General features: G+C 35.1%; 1 protein-coding gene across 1 annotated transcript in view; it reads left to right on the top strand.

Moving 5' to 3' along the window:
- Positions 1–24566, top strand: part of PIGK (phosphatidylinositol glycan anchor biosynthesis class K) — a 128920-nt gene that overhangs the window by 29685 nt on the left and 74669 nt on the right. The window contains exons 4-9 of the mRNA XM_032870135.1: positions 10307–10442; positions 12620–12731; positions 15587–15683; positions 18252–18369; positions 19279–19389; positions 23479–23651. Of these exons, the coding sequence (XP_032726026.1) occupies positions 10307–10442; positions 12620–12731; positions 15587–15683; positions 18252–18369; positions 19279–19389; positions 23479–23651 (747 nt within the window). The remainder of the gene's footprint in view (positions 1–10306; positions 10443–12619; positions 12732–15586; positions 15684–18251; positions 18370–19278; positions 19390–23478; positions 23652–24566) is intronic.

The raw sequence follows: 24566 nt of genomic DNA, 5'->3' as shown, positions 1-24566 counted from the left end.
AACTGTAAGGCTTTTTTGCCTGGAGGCATTAAAGGTGTGCTTCTGTGCAATGCAGATTTTTAAGATAGAGGTTTTCCATATCAGTACAAAGTGAGATCTATAAAAAGGCGTTAAATAATCACTGTACAACTTGATAAAAAATCAGTGGTTATGTTAACCTGATATATACTAGTATGAATGTGGGCAATGTAAACATAAAGTAAGCAAACAAATAACCATATAGTCTTTGATTCCAGTGTTTGAAATGACTGAAGGAATGAACCATATAAGATCTAGCATGTTCCTAGTTCCTAGGTTTTAGTTCTATATGATACTAAAAATACACAAGCGTTATTTATATTGAATATTTTGGTACCTGATCTGTCTATATGTCTTATGTATTGATAAGATTCTGGCATGGGAATAGATTTAAAGACTTAAGACTCTGTACTGCATGATTTCAGGAAAGGTCAGCTGGTACAAATGTTAAGGAAATTTTAACTGCTGAACTGTTAAGTGTCCAGAAAGGTTGGCTGTAACCCAAACATAGAGGTTCTGTGCAGCATGTAATGTGATAAAACTGCTTTTTCAGTATTCCTATAGAAGTTTCATTAGACTTATTCACCAAGCCAGCTTCTTGGCTAATATGCACAGCAAATTAGGTTCCGTCTGAAGTTCCACTTCCAAAACAGTAGCACCAGGCATCCCAGTTTTATTGGCCATTGATGTCTCTGTGGCACAAACACATTCTATAGTGATACTTCTCTAAATACAAAAGTTGCTTGATGTTAAAGCTCCATGGCTGCTTTTGTCTTATGATCTGTACTGCATCTTTATGTTTCATGCCTAAGCACATAAGCATTGGAGCTTTCCCATGGCCTGCAACCAGCTAACAGCAGCACGGACAACCAGGTTCTTCTCAAAACTTGGTTTTTGCAAGACTTAACCAGTTATCAGTAATCTAGTTAGATGGTGGTACAGCTTCATCAAAAGGCTATGGATACCTTCCTTTTCTATAAGAGCAGTGTCATACATTGCTTTCTATACTCTTATTATTGTGGTAATGCCATACTTCTTATGTTTGGTTGGATTGTAGATAATAAGAAATTAGCTAGCCACCATGGGAGTTGAACAGTTCATTTAAGTCATGTTCATTTAGTTTAAAATATTTGTTAGAGTTATGAACTAATTTTAAAAATTGCATATAGAAATGATATAAAGAAACTTGAAACCTCCACTTGAAATTCTCAGTGCTGTGAGTATAGTTGGAGTAATGGGAAATGAAATGAACCTGCTAACAAGAGGCAGGAAATCTTCAATCCACTAATATTGAGCAATGGAAAGGAAGAACACTGAGGCTTACCCCATCTGGGTCAGAAGTGGAAAATGCTTTGCAGATTTCAATTCAACACTTCTGTGGTCAGGCTAACTGCTCTTCTGTGGCTTCTTAGAGTGCTAATGAATTTCTATAGTTCTCTTGCCCTCATAAAAGTCACACTGTGCTTGGCAGTAATTTTTTCTGTCCTTTGGAAACTTCATAAATGTGTGATGATAGAAAAGAATATACTTACTCATTGAAGATTGTAGCTTAATCCTATAGTGGGTATCGAGATGGCAGTGACACAGGTGGCAGTGGCTACTGCTACAGGACAGGGCGTCCGTGGTGGCCAGGTGCAGGGGAGGCTGTGCAAGTCTCCTTGGGGCACTGGGCTGGTACTGGGTTTTGAGAAAGAGTTGAAATTAGAACATTCCAGTGCCCAGGCTTTTAAAATCATATTTATTGTAATTTTAAAAAGATTTGGGGGAGATTTTTCCCAGTTTTTAAAGGTGAAAACAGACTTAAAATCCATAGGTCTGTAATTAAATGATTCATTTAAGATTTTAAAAGTGTTTGTAATGAAGTTTGAACATAAATTTCATAGAGCCATGGAAAATAGGAATACTAAGTTGTGATTCTTATGAGGAAAAGTGATGTCCCTTTAATATTTGTTGATGTGAGTATAGAAATTACTAAAGGTTTATTGTTGTTGTTGTTGTTTGACTTTGCTCATTACTTGGGAGTGGAGTAAAAACCAGGGTATTCCATTGTGCCAAAGAATGCAGCAATAGATGGAAAGTGTATGGGCTTGGAAATAAAATCTCAACTCCTCTGTTTGCCAGCCTTGTAACTTTGGGCAAGTGGTTTGACCTCAGTGAATTTCTTTATCTTTAGATTGAAGACAGTCGTAATCTTCAGGATTGTTGTGATTTAGTGAGGATGAAGTATCTGATAGGACTGTGGCACAGTGCCTGTTACAGTCAACTCAGCAAATACTTGTTTCCACCATCCTGTCCCTACCCCATTACCTATAGCATATTGTGACTATATTTTAAATACTAGTAATCATCACTTCTGTGTTAGAACTGGAAGAAATTTTAAAAGTTCCTTACTCAGAATTCTACCTTCCCCTTTTGTTTTTAATTTGCTTGTCTACTAAAAATCCGTGTTCGAATTTGTTTCTGGAAGTTCTACCATACTGTTTGACATAGCTCTTCTGAATTTAAATCTGTTTTCTTTTTTACTCTCAAGAAATGAGAAGTACAGTGGTTCATTCTGTAATCTTACCTTATTTCCATTTTTCTATAACTTATACTCTTATTTTTTGATAATTTTATTAAAATGCGAATATATTTGATAATTTGGATAAAATACTGTGGTAAGTTGTACAATTTAATATGGAGTGCTTAAATCAAATTCATATCAATGAACACTATTTTTTGCTTTTAAGAAAACAAATTGTTGAATTACATTCAATTGAGATTTATTATTATCTTCCAGTTAATTACTCTTTTTATATTTTTCTTCTTTAACTTTTGTCCAAGTTGATTCTTATGATGAAATCGAAGAGCAAAGTGTTAGCAAAATAGTCTTCACTGGTGTTTGGTCTCTCTATCTTATCCTTTGGCAAATAGATTTTTTTTAAAAATGATAAAACTGATACCTCAGAAGCACAAGCTTCCAAATTCTCTCTCTCTCTCTTTTTTAAAAAATTTTATTTATTTATTTGAGAAAGAGAGAATAAGAGAGAGTAAGCATGAGAGGAGGAAGGTCAGAGGAAGAAGCAAACCCCCTGCTGAGCAGGGAGCCTGATGTGGGACTGATCCTAGGACTCCAGGATCATGACCTGAGCTGAAGGCAGTCGCTCAGCCTGCTGAGCCACCCAGGCGCCCAGCCTCCAAGTTCTCTTGATGAAAAGAATATCTGACTCTTTTGCTTAATGTCCAGAGAAAGTTAAGAGGACCTTTTGATTTTTTTGTTGTTGTTGTTGTTATTTGAGAATGGAAGTATACTAGAGAAGACATATTGTGGGTATTTGCATGTATTTTTCAGTCAAAATATGCAATTCAGGTGTTGTGGTCAAGTATTAGGAGAGCACTTATGGCATTCTAAAAATTTTACATATAGACTGTTAAAATCTACTGGTGTTAAGCAAGACTCCAAGGTACTTGATGTGAAGTGGTTGAATTGGGGAGACATGATTATATCAGTGCAGATCATTACAGAAAAATAAGAAAAGTAAAATTTCTGTTAGGCATGAGAATATGGGGGCGCCTGGGTGGCTCAGTGGGTTAAAGCCTCTGCCTTCGGCTCAGATCAGGATCTCAGGGTCCTGGGATCGAGCCCCGCATTGGGCTTTCTGCTCGGCAGGGAGCCTGCTTCCTCCTCTCTGTCTGCCTGCCTCTCTGCCTACTTGTGATCTCTATCTGTCAAATAAATAAATAAAATCTTTAAAAACAAAACAAAACATGAGAATATGTGAAAGACTATACATATTGATTCCCATTATGATGGAGTATATGCAAAATATCAAGATTTTAAAAATTTTATCCTATGCATTTTAACAAAAATACATTATGCTTGATCAGTGGCATTCATTAATGCAACATTCTTTATTTGACTATTGACTATTTCTTGTCTTTTTTTTTTTTTATTAAAGATTTTGTCTATTTGTTTGACAGAGAGAGATCACAAGTAGGCAGACAGGCAGGCAGGGGAGGGGCGAAGTAGGCTCCCTACGGAGCAGAGAGCCGAGCGGGGCTCGATCGCAGGACCCTGAGATCATGAGGCTTAACCCACTGAGCCACCCAGGTGCCCTGACTGTTAACCATTTCTGTGAGTCATCCATAATGGTCGAGAAGTACAGTAACTTGTAATTTGGGTAATAAAATGTACAGATTTGAATTCCAAGCCTTGACGCTGGTGTGCTTGAGTAAGTCAGTAAACTAGTTAGTGGGAAGTTGAGCAATGGAAAATGGGAAAAGATTAAAAAAAAAAAAAAACTTGCTATGGGAAAGGAAAAGGGTGTTGGTGAGGCATCTCTGCTGCTTGCCTCCTCACCCATATAGGAAGAGTGGTTAAGATTGGGGAGTGTTTGGAAGCAGAGATGAAGCAGTGAAAGCTTAGGTATAGGCTACAGATGTAGGTGCAGATGATTGAGAGTGACAGTGTGAGGTTTAGTGGTTGAAAAGACCTGGTGAGGGAAGGGCCAGCAGCAGGATGTAATCCCATTGCCTTTTTGTAGAAAAGAGTCAGGGGCTTTTGGGAATTGACTGGAGACTGTAGAACATGAACCTCTGTACCTCTCCGAAGTTCTGTTCTCCAATTTTTGAATTCAAATGGGTACTTAAAATTTCGAGTTATACTTTACTGTACTTAAAGGAGAAATTATATGCTCTAATGCTATTCTTTAATTGAAAATTTGCTAAGGTCTCTAGATGGTTCCATTTAGAATTTCAAGGGCCTATTTTATATCAGTTATGTGCTATAAATATTGAACAGCAATAATGAGTTCATGCATTTACCTTAATCACCTGAGTTGATTAAATTATCAATATAAAACAAAACACATGATTATATCCTTCCAAATCCTAGTTCATGTAACTTAAGGTAATACTGGATTGTTTTTCTTTTTCTTTCTTTCTTTCCTTTTTTTTTTTTTTTTAAGATTTTATTTATTCATTTGACAGAGATCACAAGTAGGCAGAGAGGCAGGCAGAGAGAGAGAGGGGGAAGCAGGCTCCCCACCAAGCAGACAGCCCAATGCGGGGCTCCATCCCAGGACCCTGGGATCATGACCTGAGCCGAAGGCAGAGGCTTTAACCCACTGAGCCACCCAGGCGCCCAATACAGGATTGTTAAAAGCAAATAAATGATCATGTCAAACAAAGTGGATTGGAATCCTAACTCTACTGTTTACTAGCTTTGTGACCTGAGACATGTTACTTAACTTCTGTGTGCCTAAGTTTCATAACCTGTAAAATAGGGAAATAATAATACACATCTTGGAAATAATGTATAATTATACTAGCTAGATCTACCCTCATGTGACATGTCTGCTGCTGTTGATTTCCTGTCTCTGCAATGCAGTTTTTGAGCTTTATTTCTAATAATGTAAGTACAAAATACTTGGCATCCTGTAGTCTAGTAATGCCACTTGTTTGACATTTGGCAAATTGAAAGTAATTCAGAAAATCCTAATGGTCTAGAACCTGTGGCTAGCAGATTTGTTATGATTAGTTTCACAGCACATTGGTGATGAGATTTATTAACTTGGAAATTCCTCAAGACATGGAAGAAAAGGAGGAGAAAAGCCTAAAAGTAAATTATTCTGGCATCAAGCTAATGATTTAACAACAAAATTTGTTAAATTTGCTTGGTCCTATAGTCTCTGCTTTGCTACAGAAGCAATAATCTACAGAGTATCCTGAATAATTTATGTCGGGGGGTAGGGAGAAGCAACACCTATGAGCAGAAACCCGGATATTTAAGAGACCATCAAAGATCCTTGTGATTCTCAGATCTCCTGCTGCCTTAATTTCAGCTACTAGTATCTACATTGGGATGTTGATATTACCAATGATAAATCTGGTGATCCTAGTTCTAGGAGCTAAAGATGCTCTCAGGTTGAATTATCTGATTGGTAGCATGGCTATAGAGTGGATAGCAGTTTTAAGTGAACATTTAAAAATACGTTTTTACCAACGCAGTAATTAAATTTAATTCAGTGAAAAATTTTTATTAAGGTAATACCAGCCTATTAATAAATGAAGAGTTATGCTTTTTGAAATGTCATGTTCTAATGGTGTAGGGAAGTGAAAAATTACTCATCTATTTAAAATGGGCTTTTTTTTAACCCATTGGTTGCTGGTTCCTGATTGGGTCAAGGAAGAACTTTAGGGAAGTGAGTAAAAGAATGGCCTAGCAGCCTTGATGCAGGGTTTATCTGTTCCTTTAACGTTTGGCAAACATAATGGAATATATTTATTTTATACCATTTTCCCCCCGCATGTTTCTCAAATTGTGCTTCATGCCTTCTTTTTTGAGATGGTTTAAAATTCATTTTTATTTTAATTGTACTTAAAATCTATATAAGCACAATAAGGGTATTCTTTTTTTTTTTTTTTAAGATTTTATTTATTTATTTGACAGACAGAGATCACAAGTAGACAGAGAGGCAGGCAGAGAGGCAGGCAGAGAGTGAGGAGGAAGCAAGCTCCCTGCGGAGCGGAGAGCTGGATGCGGGGCTCGATCCCAGGATCCTGGGATCATGACCTGAGCCAAAGGCAGAGGCTTTAACCCACTGAGCCACCCAGGCGCCCAATAAGGGTATTCTTGATCAAGGTATTAAACCAGATACCAAAGAGTCGTAAGGGAAGAGAATATACTTAATCTATAAGAGGAAAGAAGTTATGCTTCTCTAATACTCATTATGTATATTTAAAGTAGCAAATACATATCATACACAAATTAGTAGATATACATAGATATGTCCTCATATTTTTTTAACTAATAGGAATGCATGATTTAAAATATGTGGAGTGGGCCTGGGGGGTTAGTTGCTTAAGTGTCTGACTCTTGCATTTGGCTCAGGTCTGATTTTAAGGGCAGTGAGATCAAACCCGGCCTCCTCGCTCAGCACTGGCCAGAGCCTGCTTAAGATTTGACCTCTCCCTCTGCCCCTCCCCCTGGCTTGTGCTTTCTCTCTAAAAAATAAAAATAAAATAAAATATGTGGAAACTCATACAAACAACCAACAAATTGTTTGGATTCAAACCCAGTTTGAACTTTATACAATTTCTGTGCTCACTTTTTCTTTTGGTTTTGTGTTGAGAGAAGGCCATATTGCCATATGCTTTGTCGTGTGATGTAGGTTTTGCAGGGCCTTGAATAGAGTGTGAGAGTTGAGTCACCACACATGGTAGTATAGGATTGCCAGACTGTAAGAATATCATATTTATATCAATTGGATATATTTGAGGAATTTTGTCTTAATTTTACTAAGATACAAAGCAAGTTGCTGTCATTATTTATAGGAATGTAGTAGTATGTCTTCATGTAGATTTATTTTCTTTGGTTTTGATTCCAGCAGTAATTGATCTGATATCTACTCGGTAAAGACTTAAGTAACTGCTGGGATGCTAACTGGATATTCAAGTGAAAAGGACACTTTAAGGAGTCAACAAGTTAGATTTCATAATAACTGACGTTCAAAGAATGTTTATTGACAGAGTCTTAAATATAAGATCTGATCCCTGAAGTCAAGTAATGTAACAGGAATTTCTGAATTGCATTTTATACAACATACTTTTTTGAACATTTTCTGTATTATCGAGTTATATTGTAGTGTAGATATCAAAATACAGGGGAAAAAATGAAGTGTAGTACCAGGCCTGATGTTATCTCTTTCTCCTGTTAAATACAGTACTAGTAACTTATATAGTTAGTTTTAGCAAAATAATATCCTCCTTCAAATGTTAATGTGTTTAGAGTATTATTAGTTTGGTAGTTTTGTTAAAATGTGATTTATAATTTTGTATTTATTTGTAGTTTTATAAGAACCATAAGCCTAAGGAGTTAACTTTCATTTATATATGTAAGTTTCATTACACAAATAATTTAACACCCGGACCAAGCAGAATTTTTATTTTTTCCCCTCCAGGAAAGAGTTCTGAACATTTCTTAAGTTTTAGAAACAGTGGATAAGAATATGTGGTTGGACTTCTAAACCTTTGAAATTGTTTTTTTCTAGTCCTGTTTTTCTAATCAATTATCCACAGATAAAATGATTTTTTTAAAAGATTTTATTTATTTATTTGACAGAGCGAGAGATCACAAGTAGAGAGGCAGGCAGAGAGAGAGAGAGAGGGAAGCAGGCTCCCTGCTGAGCAAAGAGCCTCATGCGGACTCGATCCCAGGACCCTGGGATCATGACCTGAGCCGAAGGCAGCGGCTTAACCCACTGAGCCACCCAGGCACCCAATAAAATGATTTTTTAAAATGTTATGTTAACTGAGGGTTATAGTAATTATATGGAGGCTCAAAATTATCTTCAAGAAAGATGTTGATTGAATTTATGATTTTTTTGAGATTGATTTATTTATTTTAGAAAGACAGAGAGAAAGCAAGGAGAGGAGTGGAGGTGGAGGAAGAAAGAAAGAATCCCAAGCAGACTCCCCGCTGAGCATGAGCCAGGAAGGAGCCAGAATGATGTGGGACTTGATCCCACAACCCTGAGATCATGACCTGAGCCGAAACCAAGAGTTGGATCCTTAACCGACTGAGCTACCCAGGCACCCCTGAATTTATAATTTTAAGCTGAAATTATGCTTCTTTATAACATTGACATTGTATAGATATCGAATGATCATTTAATTTTATAGATGAAAATTAATCAAATAAATGGCCTAAAGGAATACCCTTATAATTGAGATTTAGAGATAGTTCAGTCTTATTTAATAGTGGCTTATAACAGAAAAGGTGATTGGTAATAACTTAATGTAAGTTAGTCATCTTAAGTTATGAAAAAAGAGAAGATATATTTTCCATTTTAAGAGGAGTGACTTTCACCATTCTGTGAGCATGAATCAGTAACAGCTGAAGATCTGATCTTTGAATGCGGCAGGGTTGGAACCCTCTCAAAATAGAAATCTAGCCATTTTCAAGAAAAATCACAATGTTTCAGTTTTGAACTTTAATGTATTTGGAACATATGCAGCAGAACACTTTCTTCTTGCTATCTCCTGCCAAACTAATTATGTATACCGCATTAATTTTTCCCTTATGTTTGGGAAGCTCAAGTATATATGGTAGAATTGCCTGATTCATGTTCATCACTTTTAATGGTAAGATCAAGATGAGAAGTATTTAAGAAAAATTTTATAATTTTCTCTAAAAGAAAATATATGCAAAAATGAAAGTTTCATTCACTCCCCTGATATTTATTGAATACTTACTATATGCCAGGTTCTTTTACTAAGCCTGAGTGTAAGTGATACGGTGGTGAACAGAATAGAGAAAGACCCTGTCCTCAGAGAGCTTATATTCCAATAGGAGTGGGGTGGGAGATGATGGGGATTTCAAATTGATAAATGACCTGTAGAAAATAAAATAGGTAATGAGAATGGAGTAGCTCAACTGAGATTGGGATGATAGGAAGATTTGGGAGAAGTCTAAATTTCTTTGGTGAGTAACCCCTAAACTGGGAAAGGCTTAGCATATTCTGGGAACAGAAAAGCCAGTATGGAAGGAGCACGGTGAACATGGGTGGTAGGAGTTGCAGTTAGAGAGGTTAGACAGAAGCCACATTAAGTAAAGCCTTTTAGACCATGAGAGGAGTTTCAGTTTTTGTCTAATTATAATGGGGAGTCTTTGGAGGATTTTAAGTGAGAAAGTTTAATGATGTGACTTATTTCAGAAAGATCACTCTGGTAGTTATAAGGAAAATGACCTGTAAGAGGGCAGGAGTGGAAGCAGGAAGCCAGGGAGGGAGATATTTCAGTATCTAGACTCTTAGAGAGGTGGAGTGGAGCCAGTGAAGAGCGATTGGACTGGGGGTGTGTTCCTGTAGCACCCCCTTTGCACTTGCATGCTTTCATACCTGGGATTCTGCAAGTTAATTTCTTTGGAATATCATAGGTTAATGTGGACTCTAAGTCTTAAGAAGTCAAATACTACGAAAGCTAAAAAAAAATGTTTGCGGAAGACAGTGTAACTCCTTCAGCTTCCCTTTGCTCTATGGCATAAAATACACTATGTTGGGAAAAAATTTAAGTTAGTAACTTCAAGTTATGTGGATAAATTTATGCCAGATTGCTCTAATTTCTTTGCTTTAAAGCTTATACTACATCAGAATATGAAAACAATTAAAAACCTCTTTTAAAATATGTATTCAATAATTATTTTATTTTTAATGAAAAGAAAATATAATTTCCTCATGATATTAATAAAACGTGTCTGCTTTTAATTTATTGGTTGAAGTAGCATATTTACTGGAATTTTTTTTTCTAGTCACATTGTTCTGATGCTTGCAGACGATATGGCATGCAACCCTAGAAATCCCAAACCAGCTACAGTGTTTAGTCACAAGAATATGGAACTAAATGTGTATGGAGATGATGTGGAAGTGGATTATAGAAGTTATGAGGTAACATTGTTTGATTTAATAACATTTTTGAAATGTAGTTATCATTACTTTTAAACTCTAAAATTATGGTAGAATATTTTCTTTAAACTATGTGCATAATTGTCACTGAAGCCTTGATGTAATTCTGTCTCTGGAGTTCATATTAAGGAAACAATACATGAGTAAAACTAACACAGCATGAACATTTCATATATGTATCTGGGATAGGACAACTTTATCTTGGCTCTTATGTTAGAATATTTTAGTGAGGTTTCATAACTTTTTTTTTTTTTACAGTAAATGCATTGTTTATCTTTCAGATTTGACCTAAAATTGTAAATTTTATATATTTATATAGAGGAAAAATTAAAATGATTAACAAAAAACTCACCCATATTTCCACTGCTTAGAGGTAATCACTTTTAATATGCTTCCACTGTTTTTATGCATATGATTAAAAATTAAAGTATAAATTTGAAAAATGGCATTATATATTTTTCCTTTTGAAACTTCATTTTAAATTTAATAGATAGTGAAGATGTTTAAAATTTGAAATCTTCCTTGGTGAAGTCTTCCTCAATAATCCTTCGCCTTTTACCAAGCCTACCAAAAGTAAGAGTTTTCTGTGTACCCAGACCTGTTTTGAAGCAATTTTAAAGTCACTATCTGTCTCCTCCCCCTGTAAGCATCTTGAGGACATGGCCTATGTCTTATGTATCTTATGCCTACCAAGTACCTATTGCATTTGAAGGCACTCAGAAATGTTTGTTCAGTAATTAAATGTGGATGAATGTTGGACTACTTGTTGATTTAGTCATCATAAAATATAAACCAAAAAGAAGTCCCATTAAAACACTTACCATTTTGCTGTTTTCTGGGAAAAAAATTAAACCAAATATTAGGTACACATGCACAGAAACACATACAAATGCACATATATTTATATACTCATAATCTAGGGAAAAGTTGAACAAGAAAGCTAGATAAATTTTCTGCTTTTTAAATTTAGATCTGTGTAATATAATTTTAAATATGCTTTCAGAGAATTCAAAAGTTCAACAAATTCCAGGGTGGGAAATTTGGTTTAAAGTGTGATCCATTTTTTACATGTTGAAGATACCCTTAACAAAATTTAAGTAATAAAATACATTGAAAAATCAAAGATACACAATTTGGGGATTATTTGTGGAACTATCCTTATGGTTTTATTTTTATAATTCATTATGGACCTATCTTTCAAGGTTTATCTAGAAGTCACTAAGTAGTTGTACCAGTCAACTGCAATAGTTAAAATATTGCTGAATTTATTTACGAGTTTCTTTATTTTGTATTTTCCCGAAGAATTACCTATGAAGACATTAATAATTTTTAAATTTTAGGCAATACTTTGCTTAGCATTTAAAGTTTTAAATTTAATTAACTGATTTTTCCCAGGGTAGTTTTATTAGCAGTTATATTTAATGGAAGCAAGTTAACTTTGAGGCATATATATATATATATATTTTTTTTTTTTTTTAATAAACGTATAATATATTTTTATCCCCAGGGGTACAGGTCTGTGAATCACCAGGTTTACACACTTCACAGCACTCACCTTAACACATACCCTCCCCAATGTCCATAACCCTACCCCCCTCTCCCAAACCCTCTCCCCACAGCAACCTTCAGTTTGTTTTGTGAGATCAAGAGTCACTTATGGTTTGTCTCCCTCCTGATCCCATCTTGTTTCATTTATTCTTCTTCTACCCCCTTAACCCCCCATGTTGCATCTCCACTTCCTCATATCTGGGAGATCATATGATAGTTGTCTTTCTCCGATTGACTTATTTTGCTAAGCATGATACCCTCTAGTTCCATCCACGTTGCAAATGGCAAGATTTCATTTCTTTTGATGGCTGCATAGTATTCCATTATGTATATATACCACATCTTCTTTATGCATTCATCTGTTGATGGACATCTAGGTTCTTTCCACAGTTTGGCTATTGTGGACATTGCTGCTATAAACATTCGGGTGCACGTGTCCCTTCGGATCACTACCTTTGAGGCATATATTTAAATAAATATATTTTATTTGAGTTATATTTCACTTTATGCTGAATAATATATAGAGAAAGAAGAAGGAACATTTTTGGAAAAAAAAAAATTATCATGTTTCCCCTGATTCTGTTTCATCCCAATTTCTTCTTTTTTTGCAGGTAACTGTGGAGAATTTTTTACGGGTATTAACTGGCAGAATCCCACCTAGTACTCCTCGGTCAAAACGTCTTCTTTCTGATGATAGGAGCAATATTCTTATTTATATGACAGGTAATTTGAGAATTTAGGTATTTAGAAATAGAATATGTATCCATCTTCATGGAAAGATATTTAAACACCTTAAATGAGTTTTGGTTAAAATTGTTTTGTAGTTCTCTTTTCTCATATGACAACTTGAAATATTTGGAGACAGCATAACATTTTATACTGTCCCTTGATGTATTCACTCTTTTTTTTTTTTTTTTTTTTTTTTTTACTATTACCCTGGTACAGCTTATCACCTTTTATTTCATAACCCTGCTATAGCCTTGTTGCCTTCAGTTTTGTCTCCTGTTAATCATCCTACTAAAATAGTAAAAATTATAAATCTGTCCTTCCTCTTTATAAAACTTTACAATGATTTCCTGTTGATGGGGTCTTAAATTTTAGTATGTATAAAGATTATTTGAATGCAGATACTCAGGTCTTTAAAATTCTGATTTAGGTTTGGTCCAGGGTAGGGCTTATGAACCTGCACTTTAAGTATGTTCCCCACGTATAAGCTGTGATAGTCTTTTGTCTATACTTTGAGGACTACTGGAGATAAAGTCTTAATAATATTAGTTATTTTTATTATTTATTTAGTTATATATGTAATATATAATGTATAATAATATATGTTATATTTAGTGATATTATTTATTTCACTTTAGTTCTTGCACTTTCTTTAATTTTCTTCTAGGACTGCTTCTGTCCTCCAAATATTTGGTTAAGCTATTGCCTTTGTTTATTGATGTCTTCTCAGTTCACTTTGTCTACCTGATTATTCCTTATCTTTTTAGTCTTAGCTCTGGAGTCACCCCCTTTGCTGATTTTCCTCTGCAAGTCTAGGGTGACCTGTATCTCCATTTGGCTGGGACAGTCATAGTTTATACCTATTATCCTAATGTAATAGTGCCTCCCTTTTCCTTCAGAAGTGTCTTGCTATATATATTATAATTGCCATGAGACACTGCTTATCTCCCTGGTTGGTGTAGGCTCTCCTCTCACTCCCATGTTAATCTGTAGTTTCTATATGAGCATTTAACTTACTACTTTCTTGTTTGGCTATTTATTGCCTTCATTACATTTTGAACTCCAAGATGTCATTGATAATGGGGTTTTCACCTTTTATTTTCCAGTGCTGTGTTTTATGGTAGTATTCAGTAAGTATGATCGTTGACCAAACGGTATTTAAAAATGTTTTTGGAGGGCATTCCATTCAACTGATGATAAAACATTTGCAGAATGGTTTTTAGATGTCACACAGCAGGATGGTTACTGACTTCTACTTGGTGATTTACTTTTCTTTGTTTATCGTGTTGCATTTACTTACAGCTTTTCAGATTCAATGAATTTATAAACTTTATAAATTAACTTAGCAGAGCTAAGTCAGGAAAATTTCCACTTTAGTTCATCTGACAGTTATAAGAAAATGTCAAGCTTTTGTGGCAAATAATATGAAGTACAGTCTTATAGTTTAGTTTTATCTGATGTACTAAACCAAACATACAATTTTTTTTCTAAATCTGTGGATCTTCTTTCAGGATAAGTCCAGGTGTGTAAGAAACTCCAATAGTCCAAGACAGAATTTGATAAACTATGGCCCATGGAAGGTTGTCTGTTTTAGAAATAAGGTTGTATTAGAACCAGTTGTATCCATTTGTTTTACATATTGTCTGTGGCTGTTTTTACGCTACAGTGGCAAGATTCCAGTAGTTGCAACAGAGACCATGTGGCCCAAAAGTCTAAAACATTTATTACCTGGCCCTTTACAGAAAATTTGCCAACCCATGTAAGAGAGTAGGAGGGCTGACAATTATAATAAAATGATAATGGCACTAGCCATTAATGAGGCTTATTGTACCTTAGGCAATCAATATAAATCAATGTGTGTATGAATTCATTTCATCCTTACAGCAATCCAAAGATTTAGGTGCTGTTGTATATAGTTATGTGGGTTGTGCACTGCACATAAGTGTTTGGCTAGGGGTTGAGTGGGAGCTGCAATCTAGTATATGTTTGCACATAGTAAAATGTGTGCCCTGCCATAGAGTCGTTCTAATGGAAGAAAGAAGTATCATATTTCCCCCACAAAGACATAACTACTAATCACTTTTGAGTTCACAGAACTGGATATATTCAGAGGGGCCACTGAAAAAGATTTTTCTACTTTGATGCCCTGTGAGAAGTACCTTTTTAAAAAATTCACACAAAGGAACTTTATATGCATGCTAATGACAGTGCTGATATATTTCTTATTTCACAGCTAGGGAAACTGAGGCATAGAAAGATAAACTTATTTGCCTAAGTTAACACAGTCATTAAGTGGCAAAGCTAGCATTTGAATCCAGACAGACTGGCTATATCCATGGATTCTAAATGTCACAGTCTTCTGGTCAGCTCTCATGGGACAGTTGTTGATAGTAGTAAAACTTTAAATGTGAGAACAACACTTCAGTAGTATAGCATTTCAAGTATACTCTGAATAATACTAGCATACTATTGGGACCAAGCAAGTATTTGTAACTCCTTTCTCACCAAAATGTGTGCCTGGTTTTGAGAAATTATTTATCTATAGAAACTCACTTCTGACATAATAATGGAGCCAGTGCAAAAATATAAATGTGCTTTTATAGAATGGAATGATAGAAGAATTTATAAAGGTATTATATCTGCTATTTTTTGCATAGTCGATCATTATTCTATTTTTAATTGGTTGTAATAGAAAATTATTTTTTGTTTTCATAGTACTTTTCATTTTAGAGTATAAAAATAACAAGTGATACGAAAATATTGCCATGAATGAAGTAAATGTTTATATCTGGATATATGCAGTTTGCATTTAAAAAATGCATGTATTTGATCTTTTTAACTCTTCCTACAAGGACATGGTGGAAATGGTTTCTTGAAATTTCAAGATTCTGAAGAAATTACCAACATAGAACTTGCAGATGCTTTTGAGCAAATGTGGCAAAAAAGACGGTAATTAGCAAATGACTGCTTTTCTTCTCCTTCTTTTTCTTTGTTTTTGAAGATTTTATATATTTATTTGACAGAGAGAGAGAGAGACAGTGAGAAAGGGAATACAAGCAGGGGGAGTGGGAGAGAGAGAAGCAGGCTCTTCCTGCTGATCAGGGAGCCTGATGTGGGGCTTGATCCCAGAGCCCTGGGATTATGACCTGAGCCGAAGGCAGAAGCTTAACGACTGAGCCACCCAGGTGCCCCATCAAATGACTACTTTTCGTAAGATAAATTAGTACCTGTTTTTCTATGGTTAGTAGATTTGTAGATCCTATTTTATGAGATTTTAACTTATTTTAATATAACTTCTTCTACTCTACTAGATCTATGTTTGTTATTTCTACTGAACTATTTTTAAAAGAAACCTCAGTGTTATTAAAGAGCATAAAAACAAGTTGGGTGCCTGGGTGGCTCATTGGGTTAGGCTGCTGCCTTCAGCTCAGGTCATGATCTCAGGTTCCTGGGATCAAGCCCTGCATCAGGCTCTCTGCTCACTGGGGAGCCTGCTTCCTTCTCTCTCTCTCTGCCTACTTGTGATCTCTCTCTCTGTGTGTCAAATAAATAAATAAAATCTTAAAAAAAAACAACAACAAGTTAACCTCTTAAGACCATCTCCCTGTTATTTAGCAATGTTTTTGGAGGAAATTAGAGTACTACCAATCAAGTTCCCCTTTATGTAAGGGGATTGTGAACATATATTTATTTTCCAGCTTCAGCCTGTTGTTACTTTTTGTACATTCTCTGACTCTCCACATGATAGCAATACGTTATTTCTTCTTTGGAAAAAATGCTGAAATAATGATTAATATAATATTTATAGCCTAACTCACATCAAGGATGACATATTGTTAGTGATCCATGGTAAGCACCTCTCTAGTCGAAAGTTGTCATATGAACGTAAGTGAATATAAAGCAGCAGAAATGCTTTTACCTTGGTTACCTTCAATAACCACTTACAGGTTACCTTCTAAAAACATGATGCAGAAAGGAATATGATACATATTCTGCCTTCGCAGTGTTTAAAATCTAGTGGAAAAGAAATGTGTATACAACTCTGCTGCAATTAAATGTAAATATTGAATTATATGCATAAGCAGAATAAATGGAAATGTTGAAGGGAAGCTTTTGCTAGGTACTGGTTTTATCTTATTCATAGTTTACGTTTACTGGATATATACAAGGTACTAGGCACTGTTTTATATATATTGTCTTGCTTAATATCAATAACAACCCTATGAGGTAGATACTACTATTATTCCTATTTTCACACATGAGTAAATTGAGACATAAATAGATTAACTTGCCAGATTTTGCACAGCTAGTAAGTCCAGCACTAAGACTCATTCCTAAGTGCTCCAGTCATTTTACTGTACTGCCCGTCAAAACTGTAGATGTTTCTGACCCTCAGGGGCGTCCACAGATTTTTTTCTCAGAACAAATACATCATATGACTTCTTCCTTTTATCATCTGCTTAGATATTGTGGCGCCAGATTGCTCACTTTCTTTTCTAGGTGCAATGTTAGCTGTTTACCTAGATCAGGTGTCTGAGCGAAACCTTTGAGAAATGTATCTGCTCCCTACTTTCACCAACTAGGCAGCTCATTCTAAAATACAGAGCCGATTATGTTATTTTCACTTGAAAAAAACCCTGTTTGTCTTCCTCAGACTTAACAGGGATGAGATCCATACTTCATATGAGGTAGTAAATAGATTGACCCCACCATACCTTTTTGAAACTAATTTCCTCCATTTCCCCAAATTTACTGTAAATTCTCATTATATAGTACTATTCCTCTTTTCTAAAACAATTACACTTTTTCAAATTTAGTTCCCTTAGTAGAACCTTATTCCTTTCTTGGAATGTGCTATTCCTTTCTCTGTTAGTTAAAATAACTTACCCTTCATTGCCCAGGCCAGGCATCACCTTTCTCTGACCTGCCTTTCTTTACAGTCCCCCCTCTTCCTTTCTCAGTGCTGTTAGAGCACTTTGGACTTTATTAGACTCTAAGCTCTGTGAGGACAGGGACTGCTGTATCCCCAGCTTAGGGGATACATACTATAGGCTCTAGTAACTATTTGTGATTCTTACCACATTCCATTTGGTTAAATGTTTATGTGTCTCTTTTCCAGTTAGATTTTAAGCTTTTTGAGTATGGTGACTAAGTCCTGTATGTTTTTTCCTGAATCTGGCTCATTTTCTAGGACAGCCTGGGTGCCAAATAAGTGTTTCTTGAATTGAATATTCATTTGGATTCTGAATCATGTGGCCAAGATAAGGGAAGGGGAAATAACTGGGGCAGCCACTATGTGGTACAACCTGTTGAGGTCGTTTCCTTGGACAAGATTATAGCTTTAATATTTCTAATGTCAAATTTGTGTTGGGAATTCTGAAACTTGCAAATTTTTAACTAATAAAATGACTAAGATATGACTTAAACATCTTATGTTATGCAAGTAATGTAAAAATATCAGTTAATGTTTGATTAACAGCATTATTCATGTTAAAGATAGTACCACTTTTCTTTCAGCTACAACGAGTTACTGTTTATTATTGATACTTGTCAAGGAGCATCCATGTATGAACGATTCTATTCTCCTAACATAATGGCTTTAGCTAGTAGCCAAGTGGGAGAAGATTCACTCTCGGTAGGTGCATATTTCCCATTTGCAAACTGCATTGTCTTTGGAATATGTAGCTATTTTAGAAATCACTTATATGCTTTATGAATATATATATATACATATATATATATACACACACACACACACACATTATTCTTAGACTTTTTAATACCTTAGAAGGAAATTTTGATTGCTTTTAAAATGTTTTCTTTTAATGATGTTGTTTGACATATATTCTTTTTTCTGCTTTACTTTTAAAAATATTATAAAATTACAATTACAAAATAATTATAAAAATGTATAATTGACTATAATATTGTGTTAGTTTCAGCTGTACAACATAATGATTCAATATTTGTATATATTGCAAAATAATCATAATAAGTCTAGTTAACATTTATCATCAGACCAAAAAAAAAAAAAAAAAGACACCATATATAGTTACAGAATTTTTCTTTCTTGTGATGAGAACTTTTAAGGTATAATTCCTTAGTAACTTTTAAATGTGCAGTACTGTATTATTAACTGTAGCCACCATGCTGTACATTATATCCCATGTCTTATTTATTTTATAACTGGAGTTTGTCCCTTTGGCTCCCTTCACCCATTTGGTCTACCCTCCGCCTCTCATCTCTGGCAACCACCGTTTGTTCTCTGTATCTATAAGGTTGGTTTTTGTTCTTGTTGTTTTTAGATTACACATATAAGGGAGATCATATGGTATTTGTCTTTCTCTGACTTATTTCATTTAGTATAATGACCTCAAGATCCGTCCATGTTGCCACAAATGGCAAGATTTCTTTCTTTCCTTCCTTTTCTTTTCTTTTCTTTTCTTTTCTTTTTTCTTTCTTTCTTTCATTCTTTCTTTCTTGTTTCTTTTCTTTTCTTTCTGGCTGAATAATATGCCATAGTATATGCTTTGTTTTTTCATAGCATCAACCTGATCCTGCAATTGGAGTCCACCTTATGGATAGATACACATTTTATGTCTTGGAATTTTTGGAAGAAATTAATCCAGCTAGCCAAACGAATATGAATGACCTTGTAAGTATTTCCTTGATTTGAATAAAGCACATAGGTATGCTTAATTGATAAGTGAAGTCCTTTATTCCCTGTACTGCCAGGATACTGTTTCTTCCGTTGAACAGTAGCCTTTTAAACTGTTTTGAATCTCCCTCTATAGTATCTCTCTCTCTTTACTACAGGAGGCCTAAAGTTTAGCCTGTTTAACTTGTTACTTTCATTCATTTGCTCATGCTCTTTTCTCTACCAGAAATGTACTTTTTTAGATTCATCCACTGAAATTCTACCTATACTTTGGGTGTCAAATCAGATCGTGCCTCCTCCAGGAATATTCCCATAGTTCTTCCCTGTTGGAATTTAAGTAAGATAAATAAATTTTTCAGAGCTTTATTTCTCGTCTACCATTTATTGTAGTCTGCCTTTTTTGAACTTACTGAGTGTGAGTAATAGGGCATTCTTGGAAGAATTTTTTTTTGTCCATCCTTCAACTTCTAGTACAGTGTTTGTTTGTTTGTTTTTTAAGATTTTATTTATTTACTTGAGAGAGTGGGCAAAAGAGAAAACACAAGCAAAGGGAGGGGTAGAGGCAGAGGGAGAAGCAAGCTCCCCGCAGAGCTGGGAGCCTGATTCCGGGCTTGATCCCAGGATCCTGGGATCATGACCTGAGCTGAAGGAAGACGCTTTACTGACTGAGCCACCCAGGTGCCCTAGTACAGTGTTTTGATGAGGTTTCTTGAACTTAGTTCAGTCTTTTTTTCCTGGCTTTTCTGTGCTGCTTGGATCCTTAAATAAATCTACTTTGAAGTTGCTATTGAAAGTAGGCCTAATAAAAAACCTTGAAATAGCGATTCTAGATTGGATAATTACTGAACATCTATGACTTACCCTCTTTTTTTCATTAATTTATACCCTTTTCTTTTATTCATAAATATTTTTTGAGTTTGGGCTAAGTGCCAGCCACTGGCTCTATCCTAGTGAAGGAGACCGGCACTGTCTCTGCCTTCATGGAGCTTCAGAATGAAAGGGAGGCCAAGTAGACTGGGCTTGGAACTCACATATCAGCCAAGCAGCTTTGCATTGATCTCTTTTATCATATAGAAATGTTTTAGATGATTTTTTTAATTAAAGAAGTTCTGCAAAATTCTAAAAATCACTGTTACAAGCTGTTATATTTGATAACATAGGATTACCTGCTACATTTTGGAGATTATATATTTGATGCCTGTTAAATCTTAATGTGAACTTGTTACAATACTACTTTGTAAGAAAACTATAGTCACCTAAATTCTAGTTACTTTAGTTTTTAGATTTATTCCCATTTTTAATTATATATTGTATATTTTATTTAATACGTGATATACTGTCTCAAAAGTTTACAATATATGCACCTCACACTTCAAATGTCTAATGGATTTTTTAAAAAAAATAACTTCTTCCTTTGAAATCATATAGGAAAGACTGAAGAAACTTATTTTTTTATGTGTTTATTTTTTCCCACAATTGCTGTACAGTTTTTAATAAACATTTCTCACTAATATCTTGTTCCCTACTTCTGTTTTTTTAATTGAATGATGGTTATTTTAATCTTGTTCAGTAAGAATGATCCACTTTTTCAAAGTTAAATATTCTATTGATTCGATATATCTTAAGATGTTGTGGAATTATACCTATTCTGTTGGATTATGTGTGTATAGGGAATTTGTTGGGTATCAGCTGTATTCAGAGTACAATATTAGGAGCTTCGTGGGCAGCAACATTAGAAAAGGTCGTCCTTGCCCACTTAAAAATTTATCGTGTCATTGGTAACAGCTGAAAAGCACATTTATAGAGTATCACCTATTAAATGAAGTCTTTGGATCCTCCAGGTAATTTTATTTCTTTTGTGTAACTGTTGCTATGTACCTTTAAGATGCTTTTAGTATTGTACTGTAATTGTTTATATTTGTGACATTCCCTTGAGGCTTTGAGGTTCTTAAGTAAAAAGTAAATGGACCATTGTCTATGCTTCTCACTACCTACAGAATTGAATTATAGTACCTGGTATATTTATAGTTCTCAGTGAATATTTGTAATGAATGGAAGGACATGACAACCATGCACATTTGTATGGTTCCTTTAAATATAATGGGTTTGGTGTTTACAATTTTTCTTGAGAGAAGTAGATTTTTGGGTTTGAAAGAAGCAAAATATAGCATATTCTAGGAAAATGGAATACGTGCAGAGGCATGGAATTCGGAATCCTTGTCTTCAGTAGTAAGCATATAATCTGGCTAGAGTGTGAGGATTCTGTAAATAAAGGAGATTACTAGAAATTAATGTTGCTGAGGCTAAGGAAATCATATTGATAGGATAAAATATCTTGAAGGAAGAATAACTTCATAGAAAGTGGAAGTATACTCATTTTAGCAGCAGAGAAGGTAATACTTTTTATCTTATTCCCAAGCTCATTTGCCTATGCTTTTCCTACTGGTACTTAAGAAAGCCCACCAAGTTGCTGGCTCATACAGGAATGCCTTCAGTATACATAGGACTTCAGTCTTTGTGTATTTTGTTTTATTTTTTTTCTATGTTTCTTCAACCTTCAATCTGTATTGTCCTTCCTGTTCGGCATTTCCCTTTCTAAAGTATGTTTGGCATTTTACTCTCTCCCCATCCTTTTTGCCTTTACTGCCTCTTTATATTCTGATCTCTTCTTTGTATTTTCTTTTATTGTTTTCCTAAATGAGGAAGGTATTGTGATATTAGGCCAGTGACTTAATCTTTTTGAGCTTTAGTTTTAAGTAGAGATGATAATCTTAATATACCTCACAGTTATTAGTAGTTTAAATCAGAGTATCTATAAATTGCTTCACACAGTGCTTGGATCACTAGTTTCATAAATTCTAGCTACTCTGCCCTTCTCTACCCATCTCCCATCATATTGGTAATTATCTGTATATATCATCTTGTCTCCATAGGTGGGCAAGTACTGTGGGCTGTAGGCCCTTACTGCAGTCTTGTCATGGTTTTCTTCATATATTCTGTGCTTTTGCCAAACTAGGTTATTTGCCTTACACATCTTTGCAGCTGCTCCTTAAGAATGTTATTTCCCATCTGTAATCTCCCTTTTCCTTCAGAATGTAGCTTAAATCCCACTCTTTCTTTTTTCTTATCCTCAGACTATGAGAAGTTTATCCTTTTCTGAAGTAGAACCTGTCACCTTTTTTCCCCTACCTCTCTATGTTTATTCTTCTCTGACTTGACTTAAGGCCTTGAAGATAGGACCATGTTCTGTCAACTTTTGTATCCTTTGTGGAAGTAACAGTATGAAATATACGTAGTAGATGTTTTATCTGCTTTGCTGAGTGAATGAGTACATGTTTATCCCTGGTAATTCACTGATGTGGAATATTGGGGATATGATTAACATAGACATTTTCATGAGACCTGTGTGAGATCTCTGTGAAGTTGTGGTTTTTCAGGCTATATTCTTTGAGGACTAGAGTGTCTGGAGGTGCTTTGGATTTATTTTCATTATGGCTAAACTAAGAAATTTGCCGCCCACTGAGATGAATGTAGATGCAGAAAAAAAGCAGCTCTTTTCATAGTATTACATATAAATTCTTGGTAAATTTAAAAGTTCAAAATATATTTTGTAGCATATGATCCAAAAAAATGCATGTTTTTTTCCCCTCCCTGGTCTGCTTCCCTTTTTGTCACCTGCTCTAATGTCTGTATAGCTTTCTTAGAATATCAAGTACTACTGTAGCAAAGAAACTTTAATCTTTAAAACCAGAAGCTTCTTTAGATTGGGAGAGCTTTAAAAATACTCTATAATCAGGGTGCCTGGGTGGGTTAGTCAGTTGAGCATCTGATCCTAGTTTTGGCTTAGGTCAGGATCTTGGGGTCATGGGATTGTGCATCATCTTGGGCTCCATGCTTGGCGGGGAGTCTGCTTAGGATTCTCTGCCTCTCCCTCCGCCCCTTTCCCTACTCACTCACTCACTCACTCTCTTATAGATAAATAAATCATTAAAAAAATACACTATAGTCTACTTTACTGTGTTATTGAATTGATAAAAGTTGTATGTATATGTGTGTATTTATTATTGTTATATATATGTTTTTCAGTTTCAGGTATGTCCTAGAAGTCTCTGTGTGTCTACCCCTGGACATCGCACTGACCTTTTTCAGAGGGATCCTAAAAATGTCTTGATAACTGATTTTTTTGGAAGTGTACGGAAAGTGGAAATTACAACAGAGACTATAAGTTTGCAACCAGATTTAGAAATCATGGAAAGCAGGTATTTATCTTAAATTACTATTTTCTTAGAATATTCTAGTCTCATGATTTATAAATTTTTATGTAACATGATGTTACATAATATTGAGATGAACGTTGGTGTTTCTTTTTTTTTTTTTTTTTAACGTTGGTGTTTCTTAATAAAACTACACATTTCTACCCAATCTTCATTTTATGTAGGCCCTACGCTTTTCAGGTTTATGGGCAAAAGCTATAAATATTAGGCGGAAGCTACGATCATGATTAGGATTATGTTGTAGTTCCAAAATACAATGTTCATAGTAGTGATTTGAGGCTTGCTCAAAAGGCATAAAACTTTCTTTGTAACTGGCTGAGAGCCATACTTTTCATTAGTGGAGGTATGTGTAATAGTTCAGAAGACCTTCATGAAAGGGCAGATATGTGAATGTTTCAAACATTAATACTCTAATGAGTGTATATGCTTTGACCTATTGCAGTAGAATGGGTTACCTGAAGTGACATTGAATCGGGAAGTTGGCAGCTGGTCATTTAGGGTGTAATAAGGGCCCTAGGAATCCAGCAGATGTAAGACAGATAAACATAAAAAGGGAAGCGAGTGCCAAAAGTCATATTTCAAATACATATTTCAGACTATAAAACAGTGCTTCCATGTTCAGAATTTCTGTGGGTTCCAGCAATCTGGTTACTTCTCTGACTGCCGTATATTTTGGTTCCTACAGTCTGGGTCGTTTATGAGCCTGGGTCAGTGGTATCTCTGGCTTTTCTCTAGTTTTATATTCTGTTAATCTGGAACAGTTTATCTGGAGCTGTTGTAAATTTGGAGTGACCCTCTCATCAACAGGTACCACTGTTTCTGCTTTATTTGGGGGCTCTTGGTAATTCATTAGGGGGAAGGATGGGAGGTATACACCAGATACTCCTCTTTTGGGGAGCA

This window comes from Lontra canadensis, unplaced genomic scaffold (assembly GCF_010015895.1).
Source record: "Lontra canadensis isolate GAN:19392208 unplaced genomic scaffold, GSC_riverotter_1.0 scaffold40, whole genome shotgun sequence".
Lineage (NCBI taxonomy): Eukaryota > Metazoa > Chordata > Mammalia > Carnivora > Mustelidae > Lontra > Lontra canadensis.
Note: the sequence above shows the minus strand (reverse complement) of the source record. Positions and strands in the feature narration are given on the sequence as shown.